The sequence below is a fragment of the Cryptomeria japonica genome, chromosome 7 (assembly GCF_030272615.1).
Source record: "Cryptomeria japonica chromosome 7, Sugi_1.0, whole genome shotgun sequence".
Lineage (NCBI taxonomy): Eukaryota > Viridiplantae > Streptophyta > Pinopsida > Cupressales > Cupressaceae > Cryptomeria > Cryptomeria japonica.
Window position 1 is genome coordinate 724062217 of NC_081411.1, and position 21553 is coordinate 724083769.

The following is a 21553-nucleotide window of genomic DNA, read 5'->3' on the forward strand; positions in this document are numbered from 1 at the left end:
GATTGTATGAGACATTGCTGTTGTTTTTCATATGAGTTGGGCTCAACCCTAGTGGGAGCCTCATTTACCCCCACTCATTTGTGAAGTTTATGACCAGTAAGCTATCTTTTCCTGTTCCTACACATGAAGCAAACAAGTTAGAAATAAGATGCATTTGATTTCTTCTAATCTGATATTTGTTTTTCCTGAAATCCTCCGTGATGCTGACTATATGCACCTGATGCATGTAGGGACTATATATACATGCATGCGTTAGTATACATGTTAGAAATGTAATCATCCATTGCTTAGAACAAAATGTTCTAACTCATTGTATATTTAACTCTTTTGCAGATACCAGAAGGAAGGCAAATGCAGACAAGGACGAAGCAGCAAGACAAAGGCAACATCAAGGCTACTCCAACTGTACCAGTCATTCAGGCAATGACTGGTTCCACTCTCGACATGCTCTCTTTTATTTTGTACTAATGCATACATGCCTATGTATTTCTTTCTTGCACCTGATGCATGTAGCTAGTCTCACGGCTCTTTGTGTGGGACGCATGCTTGAATATCAATAAAAATACTTCCTTTTTTAGATGAGATGTCTCTCTCTTTTGCTGTTATGAACTAGAAGTATTGAAATGTAATCTTTAGTTCATTCTTGCTTAGTGTAGTTGGAATGCAATATAGCAGAAGTAATATGTACTTTGTTTCCATTTTGTAAAAAAAGCACAACTTAACGTAGTTTTCAACTAGAAGCGAAAAATAGGTAACATTTTTGGCGACATCTGCTATATGTTTGCCTGCTAAACATCTTGACTAGCTGCCTTAGATTATTCATTGGGCATAGGGTCACTGAAAACTGCTGAAAACTGAAAAACACGTTCACAGCACTACAAAAACTTTCCTTTCCAGATCTGTCGTAATCTATTGAGTATAGGTGTGCGGTTTATGGCAGTGAGCTTGACACCTTACTGCCATGAATCTTACATGTGTAATTGATAGATTAGGACAGGGTAGCAACAAAGAACCTCTTAGAAAAAACACCTAGAAAGCTGCTGAGAGTGTTAATGCTTTGTGATGGAGACATGCATGATGTGTGACAATGACTCCTTGATTCACTGTTTCATATGATGGGTGCCTACTTTACAGAACCGTAGCACCTTACAACAGTTTACCACCGCAAAATCTGAAACAACTAACAACTAACTGTGCACGAAGCGCTTAGGGAAAACAAAACAGCAACTAAACTATTGTGCAGCAGCACTTATTTAGCACCAAAAACCTACTCTACTATATACAGGCTGTTGATCATACCTCAAAAGCAATGCTTGAGGTGAGTCCCATTGACTGGGATTGGCTCCATATTGCCGTCCAGCTTGGAGAGATGGAAATTGTTGTGTTGTTTACATTCAAAAATGATGTAAGACCTGTTATCACTTGGACCTGCACCCCTGTTTGCTAAGCTATCAACTCAGCAGGCCTGTGACACATGGGAACCCTCCTAGGCCTGTGGGTTGCCTAAAAAATGGAGTGAACCTCCAGAGTAAGCTGGTTCTTTTCAGATTCTGCACCTAAACTAACAATTTCTTCAGGAAAAAGAGTGAGGAGGAGATAATACAAAAACTAAAACCTGAAAATAAGGTGATTGCACCAGATGGTATTCTTTTTGGACTCTATCTAAGCATAAGACACACAGTACAACAATGATAATGAACCCTTTTTCACACTGACCAACAACTCATAACCCTTGCATCAATGCTTCATAAACAGGCTGGATAATCACAGTCCTAAGAGGGAAAAAATCTTTTTTTCACAACCTAAGACCATTAATCATTAAAACACAGCTTATGACCTGCAAGTAGTACATGTATTTCTGCATAAGGCATCAAAAAGAGATGTAAATTTTAAGGGGGGGCAAAAGCCAACCTTCAAAGAACTGACTAACCCTGAAGATGCAGTAACAAAGAAGGATGAGAAGTAGAGCAGCAAAACAAGCTATTATCCTTGCCAAACAGGTATCACCAAGCTTCATAAATCCTGAAAATGTGTTACAAAGACATCCATTCTTGCAGAGAGAACCAAAAAATTACAGTCTGCTCCAAGATGAATGAATCAGAACCCTTTACAAAAAGGAAGGCTGTCAGTATATATGTCTTTTTTCAAACATATCAAGAAGACTCCACCTCCTCCTTTTTTGGTCGAGCAAACTCAAAAACCCTAACTTTTTAGCCTCAAAAATATCTCAAAAGGGATAAACTTGAGCCAAAAGGCTAAGTCATCCATTCTGCAAACATAAAACCTCATAAATGCAACATAGATGCTTCTGAAATGCCTCTGACAGGCCTGCAAGCCCTCATAAATGCAAAAATATCCCTCCTTCTGCCCAAAAAAAATATCTAATAAAGTGATTTTAAAAAAAAAAAGGATTTATTACTATTTGGTCAAACATTCGTTTGATTTTATTTTTATTTATATTTAAAAGTTTTAATAATATAAAAGTAATAAAATTGTTTTATTTAAAGCGATAATAAATAAATCACTTAAATAATACAATTTTATTAATTTTATTTATTAAATAATAATAAAGTGTAATAAAAATTATATTTAATAAAAGTGTTTTATTAACACTTTACTAAATAAAAATTTTTATTATAATTTATTATTTTTTTAAATATTAAATAATAATAATAATTTTACAAACGTTTAATCAGAAAATAATAAATTTTTTTTTAATAAAAGAAAACTTAAAAAAAAAAACATTTGCCATAGGCTTGAGGGCGTATTTTTGAGACTTTACAAACAGAACTTGCTAAGGATAATAGCAAGGGGGGGGACAAAGTGATAAGAATCACTTAGGAAGCCAAAAGATTTACATGGCTTTCACAAAGCTTAAAGTGATTAACATCACTCAGCAATACATGCGAACCTTGCCACTATGCATATCGCGTGGCATATGAAGGAAAGAAATGATTTTTTAATGAAGACGTTTTAAGGGAAATGAAAACCCTAAAAGCTCGCTTGAGTCTTCATTCTGCCTTTCGATCATTCTGGAAAAGGCTCTGCACTTGGGCGCCGCTTAGGGTTTGAAGGGAAAAGAGTTATGCATCTTTCATTTCTGGGCGCATCTCTTAGCGCTGGGCCCTCTTTTTCTGCCTGAGACCTGCTCTTCGACTGTATTTTCTGCTATTTTCGGGCTCATTTTTGAGAGCCGCTGGGGAAATCCGCTGCATTTTGGAGACTTTCTGGGTGTCTGGAGCTCGGCCTCCTTGCTTGCTGGGCGCTCGTTTCACCTTGCGTCTGCCACTTTTGCACAGGTCTGCCATTTTTTTTTTTGATTCTGGAAAGAAAGAAAAGCTTTTTTAATGCAACATATTGGCTTCCTTTTCTGCGTTTTTTGAAGATCTTTCTATGGCTCGAACCTGTTCGGCATTTGCTTATATTTTTGCGAAAAATTCATTCATGTCTTTTGCTGTATTTTCTGGAAACTATTTTCCCTGGGCTGTATACAACATCTCCATTAAAAATATAAACCCCACTGTAGAAAACATTCTATGTCTGCTTGCATCTGTAAAAATTGACTTGTGATCTGTTGTTTTTTTTGAAAAACTTCATTCCTTGGTATACAGGATTATTTCTTTCTTTTCTATCAAAAATATCAGAAAAAATAGCTCGAAAAGCTGCGTTTTTCCATCTTTCTGCTTGAATATGCAACTCTGTATGCTATTCTTAATTATAATAATACTCTCTGCTAATAAGTCAGATGCCTGTGATACTTCCTGAGCACATATTTTTGGGGAAAACTGTTCACTTGGTAAACAAATTCAGCAATATAATTAACAAAGGGTTCCTTTCCAGTGTATAAATTATAACTACCCATTGATGTCTTTAGCCTCAAACTCATATGAGAAGGAGATGTCTGCATCATCTTTTCTTTTAGTCTCCTTTGTTCTGGGCATGTTGAAGAAGTGATTCTGCCTCTTTTATCCTTCCTTTAGTAAGATAAGCACCAATTAATACATTTGGCACTCTGATATCATAACTCAGGCCATCATATCCCCATCCTTTAAGACACTTCTCAACTCCCTTGATGTCCCCTAGCTTCACCAACGCAGTAAGCATACATATATAGTCTGTGTTGGTCCCCTTAGGAAAGACACTTGCAAATTTCTTCCACACTGAATATACCTTAGGTTTATCACCGAGCTTGCTATGCATGATAATAAGGGACTTATAAGCATTACGATCCTTCTTCATGAAAATCTTGTGCTCTGTTTCTTTCAAGGCAGCCTGTGCTTTCTTAATTAACCTCTCTTTGATATAAATGGCTGACAAGTTATTATATATGGACCAATCATATTTGAATCTGCCATCATGTTTCAATTCATCTAATACTTTCTCCACTCCATTAATGTCTGAAAGGTCAGCACAACTGTTCATCCAAATTTTTGTAAGTAAATGAATCAGGTAAAATATTATCAACCTTCACATCTTGTATCAAAGATAGTACTTTCTCTGGCTGACCTAATGCCCTATAAAGAGTCATCATGTTGTTGTATGGAAGTGCCTTCAAAGCAAAACCAGATTCCTTAATCTTCACCATAAGTCCCTCTGCCTTTTCAGTCAGTTTATTCCCTACGTAAGAGTTCCGAAGTGCACCATATGCTTTTTGGTTCTTGACTTTCCCAGGAAGATCTTTAAAATAGTTCTCAGCACTGCTTATGCCACGAACTTTAGCTATCAAGTCTAAGCGGATGGCAAAGTCGCTCAAACCCAATCTAAGTCCTCTATTGCCATCCATCCATTCTGAAACCTTTCTGCTGCTCTATATGTGCTCTTCTTGGCTCTTATCGGTGTCTTGGATAAGGTTGACTAAAATTGTTATTTTCCCTTGAGGGACCTGTGACTACTCTTTTACTAACTTTCCCATAGTGTACTTGGACTGTATTCATCTTTAAAGGTCACTGAGACTTTGATACTCTCAAATAGCCCTTTAGTAGTAAAGCCATATTTGCAAAAAAATTTTTTTGAAGCCATGCTTTCTTCAGCATTTGAATCTTTTGCAAGACAGATCTCTGACAAATTCAACCTTAACCTTATGACCTGCCTGTGCTTTGGAGGTAGTTGTGCTAACACATTTTGTCTCAGCCAGTTTCCCTCAGTAACACCTTAAGCTCTTGCAACCGAATTCCTTTCGAACAATCCTTGTAGCTCCTCTGGTTAGACACTTCATTTTGCATGGAACAGTAATTTCGTGCAAAGTCATATTTGTTTTTTTCTAGCAACCCAGGCCACAACACAGCTATTTGGTGAAAAATATCATATGGCCTTGACAATGAAGGTGTTCCAGACAGAAGGGCAACACGCTTGATTTGTCCTGCCGCATCAAGGACTGCTTTCGTCTTTCTGTAGTGTCCTCAAGGGCTTAAACACTCCTTTCTTCTTTGTTGAAGGTTCTTCATCTAGTGCTGCACCAAGATATGTCTGTAACTGAAAATCACATGCTTCAAGCTTGATTCAAGCCTCCATCCTCTTGGCTGCTCTGTTCATAGGTGCGCCATTGATTTTTTGTTTTGCCAAAGTGTGTACAACACCCAAAACCATTCTCCTCCAGGCTGTCAACTGAAGTACTGTTGTCAATGATTGAAAAATCTGAATCTTCTGAACTTTCTGAGTTTAGGGCAGCATCATGCACCACTATCAGTTGATGGCCCAGAAGGAGTATAAACAATCTTTTCATCTTTGATCATAGTTTGGGCCTTCATTGTAACTTCTTCACTAAGAAGCTGCTCTTCAACAAAGGCTGGCCCAAAAGAAGTATCTAACTGAAAATGGTTGCAAACTAAAGCCTCTTCTCCTTGAAGATCCTCCATCCCGTCTACTATTTTCTTATTTTCCTCTTCCTCAAGTGTGGCTGCAAGAGATGATTCATCTTCCTTTTCCATCCTCTCCATTCATGCCACAAATGTCTAATTTGAAATCCTTTAAGACTGTCTCAAGCCTTTATAACTGTATTTACCCTCTTCATAGATGCTCTGTCCACAATAGCCCATGCAGCCCTTGATTTCTGCCTTTGCTTTGCAACTGGTGTTGATATCTCTGTATCTCTGTCTACCAATGTACAGTGGCTCGTGCATAATTTCAATGCCTAAATTTCATATTCAAACCTTGTATTTCTCACATGAGCTGGGCTCAACCCTTGTGGGAGCCGCATTCGTCTCCACTCATCTTAGCGAATTTTATGACCAGCAAACTGTCCTTTTTTCTTTTCCTGCACATGAAACAAACCTGTTAGCAAAAAATGCATATTTATGGTGGCTTTCCTTTGATCTGATTTTGCCTTTTGGAGATTCCTTTGTACTTGCGAGCTATATGCATTCCATGTACGTAGGGATCATATATACATATGCGTGCATTAGTACATATGTCAGAAATGCAGCCAGATATTGCTTAGAACTAAATGTTCTAACACATTGCTTGTTTCACCCTTTTTTGCAGATCATAAGGAAAACATCAATGGACCCGGGGGGGGGAGCAAGACAAAGGCTACGACGAGCATCTCCAACTGTTCCAGTCATTCAGGCAATGACTGGTTCCACTTCTGACATGCCTTATTTTTCTTTGTACTTGCATACATATGTGTATATTTCTCTTCTGCATTGAATATACGTAGCTAGTCCCACGGCTCCTGTGTGGGACGCATTTTGAAAATGAATAAAAAATACTTTTCTTTTGCAAATGAGATGTTTTTTCTTTGCTGTTACAGAATAAAGTACTTAGAAACATCATTTTTAAAACACAAAATAGAGAAAGAGTATACACTAGCTTTCTTTTGTTCATGCTTAGCATCTCTCAACCTATTTTTCAGCCAGGAGCGAAAAATAGGTAACATTTTTGGCGACATCTGCTATATGTTTGCCTGCTAAACATCTTGACCAGCTGCCTTAAAAAAAAAAATTCATTGGGCACAGAGTCACTTGCAACCTTTGTGACAACTGGAAAAATACATCATAATACTGCAAAACTTTCTCCCTTTCCTCCTCTGAATCTGTCATAGCCTATTGAGTATAGGTGTGGGGTTCATGGTAGTAGTTATGACAGACTGCTATTATGAATTCCACATGTGTATTTGATAGTTTATGACAGGTTAGCTACAAAGCACCTGTGAAAAACACTCTCTTTCATTACTGGAACTCAGCTGTAAGCAAAAAAAAACCTCACCAAAAACAGCCTCAAAAGACTGCTGTGAGCTGTCCCAGCTTTATGAGAGGGATATGTACGATGTGGGGCAGTGGAATGTATTCACTGTTTTATATGGTAGGTATCATTTTCATCAGACTGTGGCAGCTTACAGCAGCCTTGCCTCCACAAAACTGAAACAACTAACAACTAACTGCGCACGAAGCGCTTAGGGAAAACTAGGCAGCAACTAACTAACTGTGCAGCAGCACTTATTCAACATCCAAAACCTACTTTATTATATACAAGCTGCGATCATACCTCAAAAGCAATGTTTGAGGTGAATCCCGTTGACCGGGATTGGCTCCACGTTACCGTCCATCTTGGAGAGCTGGAAAGCGTTGTGCTGCTTACAATCAGAAATGATGTAAGGCCCGCTCCAAAATGCATCGAACTTGGAATGCTTTCCAGGTTTGCTTTTGAGGGTGTCCCATTTCAGCACCACGTCTCCTTCCTGGAAGCTTCTTGGAGATGCTCTTCTGTCAAATGATCGCTTCATCTGAGCCTGATGAAGCTCTATTTTATTCAAAGCGTCCTTTCTAGTCTCTTCTAGCTCAAACAACTGAGCTAATCTTACTGTAAGGGGGCCCTCCTCCAGTGAGTCCAACTGATTTGCTAGGTCTAGTGCTGGCAGCTCGGATGAAATAGGAAGCCTTGCTTCCTTACCGTAGACCAGCATAAAAGGTGATTGTCCTGTGGACCTTTTTGGGGTGATCCTATCAGCCCATAAGGCTGATTTTAACTGAGTATGCCAAACCCGCTGGTTGCCTTCCATAGTCTTCTTAATGATCCTAATCAGATTCTTATTAGTCGATTCTGCTTGGCCATTGCCTTGTGGATAATAGTTGGAAGACGTATTCAGGTAGATCCCTTTCTTGACAGCCCAATCAGAGATTCTAAGACCAACAAAAGCGAGCCCATTATCTGAAATTATGGACTCCGGTACCCCAAATCTGGCAACCAGATCTTCATAGAAATTTAGGACAGCGGTCTCATTTGCCTCTTTAAGTGCTACTGCTTCAGTCCACTTGGTGAAGTAGTCAGTGGCTGTAAGTATCCACTTATGGCCAGCGCTGGACGCAGGGTTTATCACTCCAATAAAGTCCAAACCCCACCTCATGAAAGGCTGTTCCACCTGAATTGGCTGCAAAGGCAAAGCTGCCAATCCCATTTTGCCAGCAAACATGGCACATTCTTTGCACTTTCTGACCCATACGTGTGCATCTCTGAATAATGTGGGCCAATAATAGCCACCCTTCATCACCTTAAGAGCTGTTGCTCTTGGTGAAAAATGGCCCCCAGCTGATCCCTCATGAAAATCATACAACAGCTTACTTATTTGGTCAGGCCCAACGCATCTCAGCAACACACCATTAAAATCTTTACGAAACAAGATGCCATTAAGGAGTGTATAAGGTATAGACTGCAGTCTGAAATACCTTCTTTTAGCTCTGTCCAGCAACTCAGGACATTCACCAGTTTGCAGAAAATGAGTCATTTCCTGCACCCAATCAGCAGTAGGAGTCCCAACTGATGCTTGCTCATCACCTTGCAGTGTTAGAACAGCTTCCTGTTCATGCTTTGGTAAATTAGAAAGGCCATCAGCAAGCTGTTCGCATAAGCCTTTGCCTCTGACCAGCTTGGTAACCTGAATTTTGACGTCATATTCCATGACCTTGGTTACCCAACCAGCCCTCTTGTCATTTAGATCCCTGCTCAATAGAAACTCCTTTACGCTTGGGTGGGTAACCATTAAATTAATGCTATTGTTAGATAGCATGTGTTTGAATTTCTTCAAACTCCTGATAACAGCCAGCACATGCTTTTCCACAAAAGTGTACCTTAGCTCGTAGTCCTTCAATGTTTGACTAAAGAAGGCTAATGGCTGTTCCGAGCCTTCATCATTCTGCTGTACCAGCATAGCTGAGATAGAATCTACATTCCCATAGGCATACAAGGTGAAATCCTTGGAAAAATCAGGATTTAGAAGTGTAGGGGCAGCAGCTAACGCTTCTTTAATCAGCTGAAAACTTCTCTTGCCCTCCTTGGTCCAGCTGTAAGACACATTCTTTCTCAACATAGCAGTTAAAGGGTTTAGCAAATCTGCAATATCAGGGATAAACCTCCTGACAAAATTAATTCTTCCTATGAAGCTCTGCAGACCTTTCTTATGAGCTGGTAAAGGAAGGGCCAAGATAGCACTTACCCTCTCAGGATCAATGGTAATACCGTGCTTGGATACCACGTATCCAAGCAATTTGCCCTCATGGACAGCAAATATACACTTTTTTGGATTAAGAGATATGCCAAACTGTCTGCATCTTTCAAAGATCAGCCTCAAATGGTCTAGATGATCCTTTGCTCCTTTTGAGAACACTGTGATATCATCTAGATAGACCAGCACTATTTTATACATCAAACCTTGGAACGCCATATCCATGGCACGCTGGAAAGTTGCCCCTGCATTGGACAACCCAAAAGGCATCTTCTTATAGGCCATAGTGCCCCATTTAGTAGTAAAAGCTGTCTTGTACTGGTCTTCCTCTTTAACTAAAATCTGGTTATAACCGGAAAAACCATCCAACAGAGAAAACATCTCAGAACCTGAAACTACTTGCAAAATCTGCTCCATAGAAGGCAAAGGATAATGGTCTTTCAGAGAGGCTCGATTAAGGTCTCTAAAATCTACACAAAGCCTGATTTCACCATTCCTCTTCCTTACCGGAACTAAGTTTGAAACCCACGAAGTATGCTTGATGGGAAAGACTATGGCACTCTCAATCAGCTTGTCTAATTCCTTTTTCATCAGGGGCTCCAATTTGGGATTTATTGGCCTCTGTTTCTGTCTCACTGGTTTGGAATTAGGCTCGAGTTCTATTGTATGTTGTGCAAGCTCAGGGTCAAATCCCCTCAAATCAGAATATTGCCAAGCAAATATGTCATTAAATTCCTGACAGAGGGATACAAAAGCTGCTTCCTTTCCTTTGGTATGAACTTTGCCAAGTTTAAGAAACCTATCTCTCGAAATCTCAACCTCTTCATAGTGGTTTTGATCAATCTGAATGCTGGACTTTTCTTTCCTAACTTGATCATCAGAATTGAAGATGGATTCCAAGGAGACCAATCCCTTGGGTAACTTATTCCCTTTCAGCTGAATGATCTGGTCACCATACTGGTGTTGTAGTCTCTTCTGATTGGCATGAGAGAACTCAGCTTCCTCTCTTAGGAAACTCACAATCTGCTGGTCACTTTCAAAAACCTGCCAATGTATATCATTATCTGGTACAGCAGGCCTAATAACAATCTTCACATGCTGATGATTACCACTGCTACCAATTTCCTTGGGAATATCATATTCTGCCCCTATGGCTGCTAATCTGTCAGCACACTTATTCTGATTTCTGGGTATGGATATCAGATTGAAAGCATCAAATCCTTCCAAGAGGTCCCACACCCTATGCTTATAAGACTTAAGCAAATCATTCTTTGTAAGACAAATGTTCCTCACCTGATTTGCAACTAACTCGCTGTCCCCAGACACTTTCAAACAGCTAATACCTCTCTGTCTTGCCCATTCCAAACCATGGATAAGAGCCTCGTATTCAGCAACATTATTAGTACAGCTGAAACAAAATCTGAAAGCTGAATAGTATCTCTCACCTCCTGGGGAAACAAGCATGCATCCACCACCTATACCAACCTTGTTCCTTGAGCCATCAAAAAAAAGCTCCCACAGCCCACAATCTTGCTGATTACTGTGCTGTTCTGGATTCTTTTCTATATCAGGCATGAAAGGATCAGCCTCATGTATCATAAAAACACCAAAATCAGTATCTTCGTGTTGTTCACATGGAACAGCAGCGTGGGTCTGAGCTGCCCACTCATCAAGAAGAATATCAGGTATACTTTCTGTAGACGTATTGCCTTCTTGAACTGCAGATTCCTCCTCACATTCACTTGCAATTAAATTGGCATTAAGGGGAGGCGGATTGTAAGGTTCAATATGATCTTTGGCTATAGGTTCTGACCTTATAGTGACTTTTGTGCCATACCTAGTCCTAAACAGCATATGGGACCAATCTGAAGATAAATACCCTCCTATTTTTGCAGTAAAATCTCTTGATAAGCATATAGCGAAATAAGGAGGCAATTCTATAACGTAAATATCTTGTGGAATAGAGAAGTTTGGGCAAGCATGAAGGGTTAAACTCAGATTTTTAATAACTCCTACTGTGTTAACAGCAGTCCCGTCTAATTGGACAACTCCCTTCTCTAAAGGTTCGTATTTAATCCCCAACCTATCTACAATCTGCTTGGGCATAACTGAACTGCTAGCACCTGAGTCTATCATGCAGTTATGTACCAATTGATTTCCAATGATTAAGGACACATAAAAGGGTGGGGGTTTAACCTTTGAAGCTTCTTTCTCTTTATCATTTGTAGCTGCATTGGTCAACACAGCCTTGGGTTTATCTTCCTTAAGTTCTTCAATTATATCTAAATTTGACAAGGCTGATTGGAGTAAGTCCCTTTGGCCGGGGATACACAAGGAATCCCACATAGTCATGGATACGTTTGCTTTCTTCATATGATCAAGAATATTGAAAGACGCATTTAACTTTGCTTGTATTTTAGGGGCAGCAACCTCACCTTGAGCAGCAGCTGTCTGGACTGATGGATTAGGCTGCTTCTTGCCTACCAAGGGCTGTCTTGTTGGGGATTGCCTCATATTTTCAGTGGTTGATGGGCCAGCAGCATTCTGATCCACGTTCGGCAGCTGGTGTATCGAGGTTTGATTATTATCCGATTGCTGCCCTCCTTCAATGGCCCTCTTCTTGGACCTTGTATAAACCAAAGCTGCTGGATCAGCTTGGTTAATCCCACAAAATTCTCCTCCCTGCCAATTTAAAAGAGCTGTTTCAGGTTGTTGATCCCCTTGCTGCTGGATAGAATCTTCATGGGGCGTATCCAGTTGTCCGCTTGAATTATTTTGGACCATCAAGGCCTGGTTAATCACCCCATTCGCACAAGTGCTTTGGTTATGGGGCAAATTGCAGGGAAAACACCAGTCAAAGTCCTGTGCCAAATTGTTTTGAATGGGCATGAGCTCTTTTGAAGAGTTGGCAGCATTGGGGCTATAAGCTTGATAAGGCCTTGGCACGTAGGCTTGTCTTGGGCCTTGATTATTTGGCTGATAAGGTGGTCTGTTTGACTGATTTTGCTGATAATTAGATTGGAATGGGGGTTGGTAAGGCCTGTAACCTTGATTTTGCTGCCTCTTTAAGTTTACTATTTCGCTGCCAAATGTTTGCAGCAGTCCCTTGATCTCCTGTAGATCACTTGATTGTGCTGGAAAGCTATTTTCTGGTCTAACAGACTGAGAAACTGGTGCTGGTAAGGCTGGTGCAGCTGGAATGATAGCTATAGGAGGTATTTGCATTGCTATCGGTGGCTGGATGGTGGGAAAAATTGGCATAGCAGGCCTTGGAGCAATTTTACCAGCCTGTATAAGGCTGTTCTTTGCTCTAATGGCTATAGAATAGGCCTGAGGCAATGAAGTTCCTCCCATCGATTGCACCATCACCGAGATATCACTATTTAAAGCTCTTAAATAGTATAAGAAGGCATGGTCAGCTGTGGGTCTTACCGTTTGTGGGATTCTATCCCAAGTTTTCTGGAAACGGTGGCTAAAATCTGACATGACTTCGTGGGGAGCCCTCTTTATTGTTGACAGCTGCTCCATTAGCGACAAATGGTCCGATTTGTCCTCGAAGAAACTGCATAATTGGTTTCCCAACTGGTCCCATGTTGCAATAGAATTAATAGGAAGGCCTCTGAACCATTGCAAGGCCTTACCCTTGAAAGATGCTGCAAGCAATCTGACTGCAACATTCTCCTCTGTCACATGGTGAACAGCACATAAGCTTGCAACATCCTTTATGTGTTCAGCTGGGGTCATTTGATCTTCACCATGAAAATATGGTAAGCTTTTCAGAGCAGCCACTGGAATATCATCATGCTGTGTTAAATTCAGTGGGCTGCCCTGGTTAAATGCAACAAATGGCTGATTTCTGCCTGCTGGAATCATGATTACTGGGATTATTTGTGACACAGTTTGAGTCCTAACAGCAGGGGGAGTAGACTTAGCTCTCCTGGAATAAACACGGTTCTCTTTCTGTTTCTCAACTACCCTCCCTCTTCTTCTAGGGGGGGATAACTGCAAAAATTCGAAGGATGAAGAATTACTCCTGGTTTGTATCCTTCTCATAAGCAAAATTGCACTGACCTACTAAACCAGAAATCAGAGTCGCCAGGTATGTTGTAAGAATGTCTCTGAAAGACTGAAATTACTGCTGTACACACCGAACAGCACCATAAAACATTTTATAAGGGCTGAAAAATTATGCTCTCAGTCCCACCGGGCGTGCCAAAAACTGTTATCACTTGGACCTGCACCCCTGTTTGCTAAGCTATCAACTCAGCAGGCCTGTGACACATGGGAACCCTCCTAGGCCTGTGGGTTGCCTAAAAAATGGAGTGAACCTCCAGAGTAAGCTGGTTCTTTTCAGATTCTGCACCTAAACTAACAATTTCTTCAGGGAAAAGAGTGAGGAGGAGATAATACAAAAACTAAAACCTGAAAATAAGGTGATTGCACCAGATGGTATTCTTTTTGGACTCTATCTAAGCATAAGACACACAGTACAGCAATGATAATGAACCCTTTTTCACACTGACCAACAACTCATAACCCTTGCATCAATGCTTCATAAACAGGCTGGATAATCACAGTCCTAAGAGGGAAAAAATCTTTTTTTCACAACCTAAGACCATTAATCATTAAAACACAGCTTATGACCTGCAAGTAGTACATGTATTTCTGCATAAGGCATCAAAAAGAGATGTAAATTTTAAGGGGGGGCAAAAGCCAACCTTCAAAGAACTGACTAACCCTGAAGATGCAGTAACAAAGAAGGATGAGAAGTAGAGCAGCAAAACAAGCTATTATCCTTGCCAAACAGGTATCACCAAGCTTCATAAATCCTGAAAATGTGTTACAAAGACATCCATTCTTGCAGAGAGAACCAAAAAATTACAGTCTGCTCCAAGATGAATGAATCAGAACCCTTTACAAAAAGGAAGGCTGTCAGTATATATGTCTTTTTTCAAACATATCAAGAAGACTCCACCTCCTCCTTTTTTGGTCGAGCAAACTCAAAAACCCTAACTTTTTAGCCTCAAAAATATCTCAAAAGGGATAAACTTGAGCCAAAAGGCTAAGTCATCCATTCTGCAAACATAAAACCTCATAAATGCAACATAGATGCTTCTGAAATGCCTCTGACAGGCCTGCAAGCCCTCATAAATGCAAAAATATCCCTCCTTCTGCCCAAAAAAAATATCTAATAAAGTGATTTTAAAAAAAAAAAGGATTTATTACTATTTGGTCAAACATTCGTTTGATTTTATTTTTATTTATATTTAAAAGTTTTAATAATATAAAAGTAATAAAATTGTTTTATTTAAAGCGATAATAAATAAATCACTTAAATAATACAATTTTATTAATTTTATTTATTAAATAATAATAAAGTGTAATAAAAATTATATTTAATAAAAGTGTTTTATTAACACTTTACTAAATAAAAATTTTTATTATAATTTATTATTTTTTTAAATATTAAATAATAATAATAATTTTACAAACGTTTAATCAGAAAATAATAAATTTTTTTTTAATAAAAGAAAACTTAAAAAAAAAAACATTTGCCATAGGCTTGAGGGCGTATTTTTGAGACTTTACAAACAGAACTTGCTAAGGATAATAGCAAGGGGGGGGACAAAGTGATAAGAATCACTTAGGAAGCCAAAAGATTTACATGGCTTTCACAAAGCTTAAAGTGATTAACATCACTCAGCAATACATGCGAACCTTGCCACTATGCATATCGCGTGGCATATGAAGGAAAGAAATGATTTTTTAATGAAGACGTTTTAAGGGAAATGAAAACCCTAAAAGCTCGCTTGAGTCTTCATTCTGCCTTTCGATCATTCTGGAAAAGGCTCTGCACTTGGGCGCCGCTTAGGGTTTGAAGGGAAAAGAGTTATGCATCTTTCATTTCTGGGCGCATCTCTTAGCGCTGGGCCCTCTTTTTCTGCCTGAGACCTGCTCTTCGACTGTATTTTCTGCTATTTTCGGGCTCATTTTTGAGAGCCGCTGGGGAAATCCGCTGCATTTTGGAGACTTTCTGGGTGTCTGGAGCTCGGCCTCCTTGCTTGCTGGGCGCTCGTTTCACCTTGCGTCTGCCACTTTTGCACAGGTCTGCCATTTTTTTTTTTGATTCTGGAAAGAAAGAAAAGCTTTTTTAATGCAACATATTGGCTTCCTTTTCTGCGTTTTTTGAAGATCTTTCTATGGCTCGAACCTGTTCGGCATTTGCTTATATTTTTGCGAAAAATTCATTCATGTCTTTTGCTGTATTTTCTGGAAACTATTTTCCCTGGGCTGTATACAACATCTCCATTAAAAATATAAACCCCACTGTAGAAAACATTCTATGTCTGCTTGCATCTGTAAAAATTGACTTGTGATCTGTTGTTTTTTTTGAAAAACTTCATTCCTTGGTATACAGGATTATTTCTTTCTTTTCTATCAAAAATATCAGAAAAAATAGCTCGAAAAGCTGCGTTTTTCCATCTTTCTGCTTGAATATGCAACTCTGTATGCTATTCTTAATTATAATAATACTCTCTGCTAATAAGTCAGATGCCTGTGATACTTCCTGAGCACATATTTTTGGGGAAAACTGTTCACTTGGTAAACAAATTCAGCAATATAATTAACAAAGGGTTCCTTTCCAGTGTATAAATTATAACTACCCATTGATGTCTTTAGCCTCAAACTCATATGAGAAGGAGATGTCTGCATCATCTTTTCTTTTAGTCTCCTTTGTTCTGGGCATGTTGAAGAAGTGATTCTGCCTCTTTTATCCTTCCTTTAGTAAGATAAGCACCAATTAATACATTTGGCACTCTGATATCATAACTCAGGCCATCATATCCCCATCCTTTAAGACACTTCTCAACTCCCTTGATGTCCCCTAGCTTCACCAACGCAGTAAGCATACATATATAGTCTGTGTTGGTCCCCTTAGGAAAGACACTTGCAAATTTCTTCCACACTGAATATACCTTAGGTTTATCACCGAGCTTGCTATGCATGATAATAAGGGACTTATAAGCATTACGATCCTTCTTCATGAAAATCTTGTGCTCTGTTTCTTTCAAGGCAGCCTGTGCTTTCTTAATTAACCTCTCTTTGATATAAATGGCTGACAAGTTATTATATATGGACCAATCATATTTGAATCTGCCATCATGTTTCAATTCATCTAATACTTTCTCCACTCCATTAATGTCTGAAAGGTCAGCACAACTGTTCATCCAAATTTTTGTAAGTAAATGAATCAGGTAAAATATTATCAACCTTCACATCTTGTATCAAAGATAGTACTTTCTCTGGCTGACCTAATGCCCTATAAAGAGTCATCATGTTGTTGTATGGAAGTGCCTTCAAAGCAAAACCAGATTCCTTAATCTTCACCATAAGTCCCTCTGCCTTTTCAGTCAGTTTATTCCCTACGTAAGAGTTCCGAAGTGCACCATATGCTTTTTGGTTCTTGACTTTCCCAGGAAGATCTTTAAAATAGTTCTCAGCACTGCTTATGCCACGAACTTTAGCTATCAAGTCTAAGCGGATGGCAAAGTCGCTCAAACCCAATCTAAGTCCTCTATTGCCATCCATCCATTCTGAAACCTTTCTGCTGCTCTATATGTGCTCTTCTTGGCTCTTATCGGTGTCTTGGATAAGGTTGACTAAAATTGTTATTTTCCCTTGAGGGACCTGTGACTACTCTTTTACTAACTTTCCCATAGTGTACTTGGACTGTATTCATCTTTAAAGGTCACTGAGACTTTGATACTCTCAAATAGCCCTTTAGTAGTAAAGCCATATTTGCAAAAAAAATTTTTTGAAGCCATGCTTTCTTCAGCATTTGAATCTTTTGCAAGACAGATCTTTGACAAATTCAACCTTAACCTTATGACCTGCCTGTGCTTTGGAGGTAGTTGTGCTAACACATTTTGTCTCAGCCAGTTTCCCTCAGTAACACCTTAAGCTCTTGCAACCGAATTCCTTTCGAACAATCCTTGTAGCTCCTCTGGTTAGACACTTCATTTTGCATGGAACAGTAATTTCGTGCAAAGTCATATTTGTTTTTTTCTAGCAACCCAGGCCACAACACAGCTATTTGGTGAAAAATATCATATGGCCTTGACAATGAAGGTGTTCCAGACAGAAGGGCAACACGCTTGATTTGTCCTGCCGCATCAAGGACTGCTTTCGTCTTTCTGTAGTGTCCTCAAGGGCTTAAACACTCCTTTCTTCTTTGTTGAAGGTTCTTCATCTAGTGCTGCACCAAGATATGTCTGTAACTGAAAATCACATGCTTCAAGCTTGATTCAAGCCTCCATCCTCTTGGCTGCTCTGTTCATAGGTGCGCCATTGATTTTTTGTTTTGCCAAAGTGTGTACAACACCCAAAACCATTCTCCTCCAGGCTGTCAACTGAAGTACTGTTGTCAATGATTGAAAAATCTGAATCTTCTGAACTTTCTGAGTTTAGGGCAGCATCATGCACCACTATCAGTTGATGGCCCAGAAGGAGTATAAACAATCTTTTCATCTTTGATCATAGTTTGGGCCTTCATTGTAACTTCTTCACTAAGAAGCTGCTCTTCAACAAAGGCTGGCCCAAAAGAAGTATCTAACTGAAAATGGTTGCAAACTAAAGCCTCTTCTCCTTGAAGATCCTCCATCCCGTCTACTATTTTCTTATTTTCCTCTTCCTCAGGTGTGGCTGCAAGAGATGATTCATCTTCCTTTTCCATCCTCTCCATTCATGCCACAAATGTCTAATTTGAAATCCTTTAAGACTGTCTCAAGCCTTTATAACTGTATTTACCCTCTTCATAGATGCTCTGTCCACAATAGCCCATGCAGCCCTTGATTTCTGCCTTTGCTTTGCAACTGGTGTTGATATCTCTGAATCTCTGTCTACCAATGTACAGTGGCTCGTGCATAATTTCAATGCCTAAATTTCATATTCAAACCTTGTATTTCTCACATGAGCTGGGCTCAACCCTTGTGGGAGCCGCATTCGTCTCCACTCATCTTAGCGAATTTTATGACCAGCAAACTGTCCTTTTTTCTTTTCCTGCACATGAAACAAACCTGTTAGCAAAAAATGCATATTTATGGTGGCTTTCCTTTGATCTGATTTTGCCTTTTGGAGATTCCTTTGTACTTGCGAGCTATATGCATTCCATGTACGTAGGGATCATATATACATATGCGTGCATTAGTACATATGTCAGAAATGCAGCCAGATATTGCTTAGAACTAAATGTTCTAACACATTGCTTGTTTCACCCTTTTTTGCAGATCATAAGGAAAACATCAATGGACCCGGGGGGGGGAGCAAGACAAAGGCTACGACGAGCATCTCCAACTGTTCCAGTCATTCAGGCAATGACTGGTTCCACTTCTGACATGCCTTATTTTTCTTTGTACTTGCATACATATGTGTATATTTCTCTTCTGCATTGAATATACGTAGCTAGTCCCACGGCTCCTGTGTGGGACGCATTTTGAAAATGAATAAAAAATACTTTTCTTTTGCAAATGAGATGTTTTTTCTTTGCTGTTACAGAATAAAGTACTTAGAAACATCATTTTTAAAACACAAAATAGAGAAAGAGTATACACTAGCTTTCTTTTGTTCATGCTTAGCATCTCTCAACCTATTTTTCAGCCAGGAGCGAAAAATAGGTAACAAGACCCACTCCAAAAAGCATCGAATTTGGAATGCTTTCCAGGCTTGCTTTTGAGAATATCCCATTTCAGCACTGTCTCCTTCCTGGAAATTTCTTGGAGATGCTCTTTTGTCAAAAGGTCTCTTCACTTGAGCCTAATGTTGCTCTATCTTGCTCATAGCATCCTTCCTAGTTTCTTCTAGCTGAAACAACTAAGCTAATCTCATCGTTAAAGGGCCTTCCTCCAGCATGTCCAGCTGATTGGCCAAGTCAAGTGCTGGAAGCTCAAATGAGATAGGAAGCCTTGCTTCCCTACCATACACCATCATGAAATGTGACTGTCCGGTGGACCTTTTCGGAGTGATCCTATCAGCCCATAAGGCTGACTTCAATTGAGTATGCCAAATCCGTTGGTTACGTTCCATGGTCTTCTTTATGATCCTGATCAAATTTTTATTGGTTGATTCTGCCTGGCCATTGCCTTGCGGATAGTAGTTGGAGGATGTATTTAGGTAGATCCCTTTCTTGACAGCCCAATCAGAGATTTTAAGACCAACAAAAGCGAGGCCATTGTCTGAAATGGACATAGGAACTCCAAATCTGGCAACTAGATCTTCATAAAAATTTAGAATAGTCTCATTTGCCTCCTTGAGTGCCACTGCTTTAGTCCATTTGGTGAAATAGTCAGTGGTTGTAAGTATCCACTTATGGCCAGCACTGGATGAAGGGTTTATCACCCCAATAAAGTCCAAACCCCACTTCATGAAGGGCTGTTCTACCTGGATTGGCTGCAAAGGTAAAGCTACCAATCCTTCTTTGCCAGCAAACATGGCGCATTGTTTGCACTTTCTAACCCATACATGCACATCTCTAAATAATGTGGGCCAATAATAGCCACCCTTCATCACCTTAAGAGTTGTTGCTCTTGGTGAAAAGTGACCTCCAGTTGATCCCTCATGAAAATCATGCAGCACTTGGTCTACTTGGTTAGGCCCGATACACCTTAGCATTATACCATTAAAATCTTTACGGAACAGGACATCATTAAGAAGCGCATAAGGTATGGACTGCAGTCTGAAATACCTTCTTTTAGCTTTGTTGAGGAGCTTAGGACACTCACCAGTTCATAGAAAATGTGCCATTTCTTGCACCCAATCAGCAGTAGGAGCTAAAACCTCTGCCTGCTCGTCATCTTGTAGTGTTAGAACAACTTCTTGTTCATACTTTGGTGTGCTAGAAACGCCATCGGCAAGCTGTTCGCACAAACCTTTGCCTCTAACCAGCTTGGTAACCTGAATCTTGACGTCATATTCCATTACCTTGGTTACCCAGCCAACCCTCTTGTCATTGAGATCCTTGCTCAACAGAAACTCCTTTATGCTCGGATGAGCAACCACTAGATTAACGCTATTGTTAGACAACATGTGTTTGAATTTCTTCAAACTCCTGATAACAACTACATGTTTTTCTACAAAAGTGTACCTCAGCTCATAATCCTTCAATGCTTGACTGAAGAAAGCTAAAGGCTGTTTCGAGCCTTCATCATTTTGCTGTACCAACATAGCCAAAATAGAATCAACATTACCATAAGCATACAAAGTGAAATCCTTAGAAAAATCGAGATTCAGAAGTGTAGGAGCAGCAACCAATGCTTCTTTAATCAGCTTAAAACTTCTCTTGCCCTCCTTGGTCCAGCTATAAGACATATTTTTCCTCAACATAGCAGTTAGAGGATTCAACAAATCCGCAATATCAAGGATAAATCTCCTGACAAAATTAATCCTTCCGATGAAACTTTGCAGACCCTTCTTGTGTGCTGGTAAAGGAAGGGCTAGAATGGCACTTATCCTCTCAGGATCAATAGTAATGCCATGTTTGGAGACCACGTAGCCAAGCAATCTGCCCTCATGGACAACAAACACACACTTTTTGGGATTAAGTGACACCCCATATTCCCTGCACCTTTCGAAAATTAGCCTCAAATGACTTAGATGATCCTTTGCTTCCTTTGAGAAAACTGTGATATCATCTAAATAAACCAGTACGATTTTATACATCAAGCCTTGAAATGCCATATCCATGGTTTGCTGGAATGTTGCCCCTGCATTCGATAACCCAAAAGACATCTTCCTATAGGCCATAGTACCCCATTTGGTAGTAAAGGCTGTCTTATACTGATCCTACTCTTTGACTAAAATCTGGTTATAACTAGAAAAACCATTCAGTAGAGAAAACATTTCAGAAGTTGAAACCACTTGTAGAATCTGCTCCATAGAAGGTAGAGGATAATGGTTTTTCAGTGAGGCTCGATTAAGGTCTCTAAAATCTACACAGAGCTTGATTTCACCATTTTTCTTTCTTACGGGAACTAAGTTTGAAACCCATGAAGTATGCTTGATGGGAAAAACTATAGCACTCTCAATCAGCTTGTCTAATTCCCTTTTCATCAGGGGCTCTAA

At 39.6% G+C, this 21553-nt stretch overlaps 2 protein-coding genes across 6 annotated transcripts in view; one reads left to right on the forward strand and one right to left on the reverse strand.

Annotated features, from left to right (window-relative positions):
* The window catches only part of LOC131049268 (uncharacterized), a 43826-nt gene extending 43259 nt beyond the window's left edge, over positions 1 to 567 (forward strand). For all 5 annotated transcript variants that reach the window (XR_009106694.2, XR_009358382.1, XM_059207746.1 and 2 more), the window contains one exon: positions 334 to 567. Coding sequence is in view for 3 of the 5 variants with exons in the window: in XM_059207746.1 (XP_059063729.1) it covers positions 334 to 560 (227 nt within the window). In the remaining 2 variants the exon portion in view is untranslated. The remainder of the gene's footprint in view (positions 1 to 333) is intronic.
* Positions 568 to 3732: 3165 nt separating this feature from the next.
* Positions 3733 to 4791, reverse strand: LOC131040443 (large ribosomal subunit protein mL101 (rPPR4)-like). The gene is made up of 2 exons (XM_059208938.1): positions 4458 to 4791; positions 3733 to 4414 (listed from the first exon to the last, which is right to left on the reverse strand). The coding sequence occupies exons 1-2, from the start codon at positions 4781 to 4783 to the stop codon at positions 3919 to 3921; spliced, it is 822 nt and encodes a 273-aa protein (XP_059064921.1). The 5' UTR covers positions 4784 to 4791; the 3' UTR covers positions 3733 to 3918.
* Between the last annotated feature and the right edge of the window lie 16762 nt (positions 4792 to 21553).

Excerpts from the sequence above, each read along its gene's own strand:
- LOC131040443 (XM_059208938.1), bottom strand. The coding sequence starts at position 4,783 with ATGGATGGCAATAGAGGACTTAGATTGGGTTTGAGCGACTTTGCCATC. Across the intron at positions 4,415-4,457 it reads CAAGATGTGAAGGTTGATAA|TTGTGCTGACCTTTCAGACA; the intron begins TATTTTACCTGA and ends TTGGATGAACAG.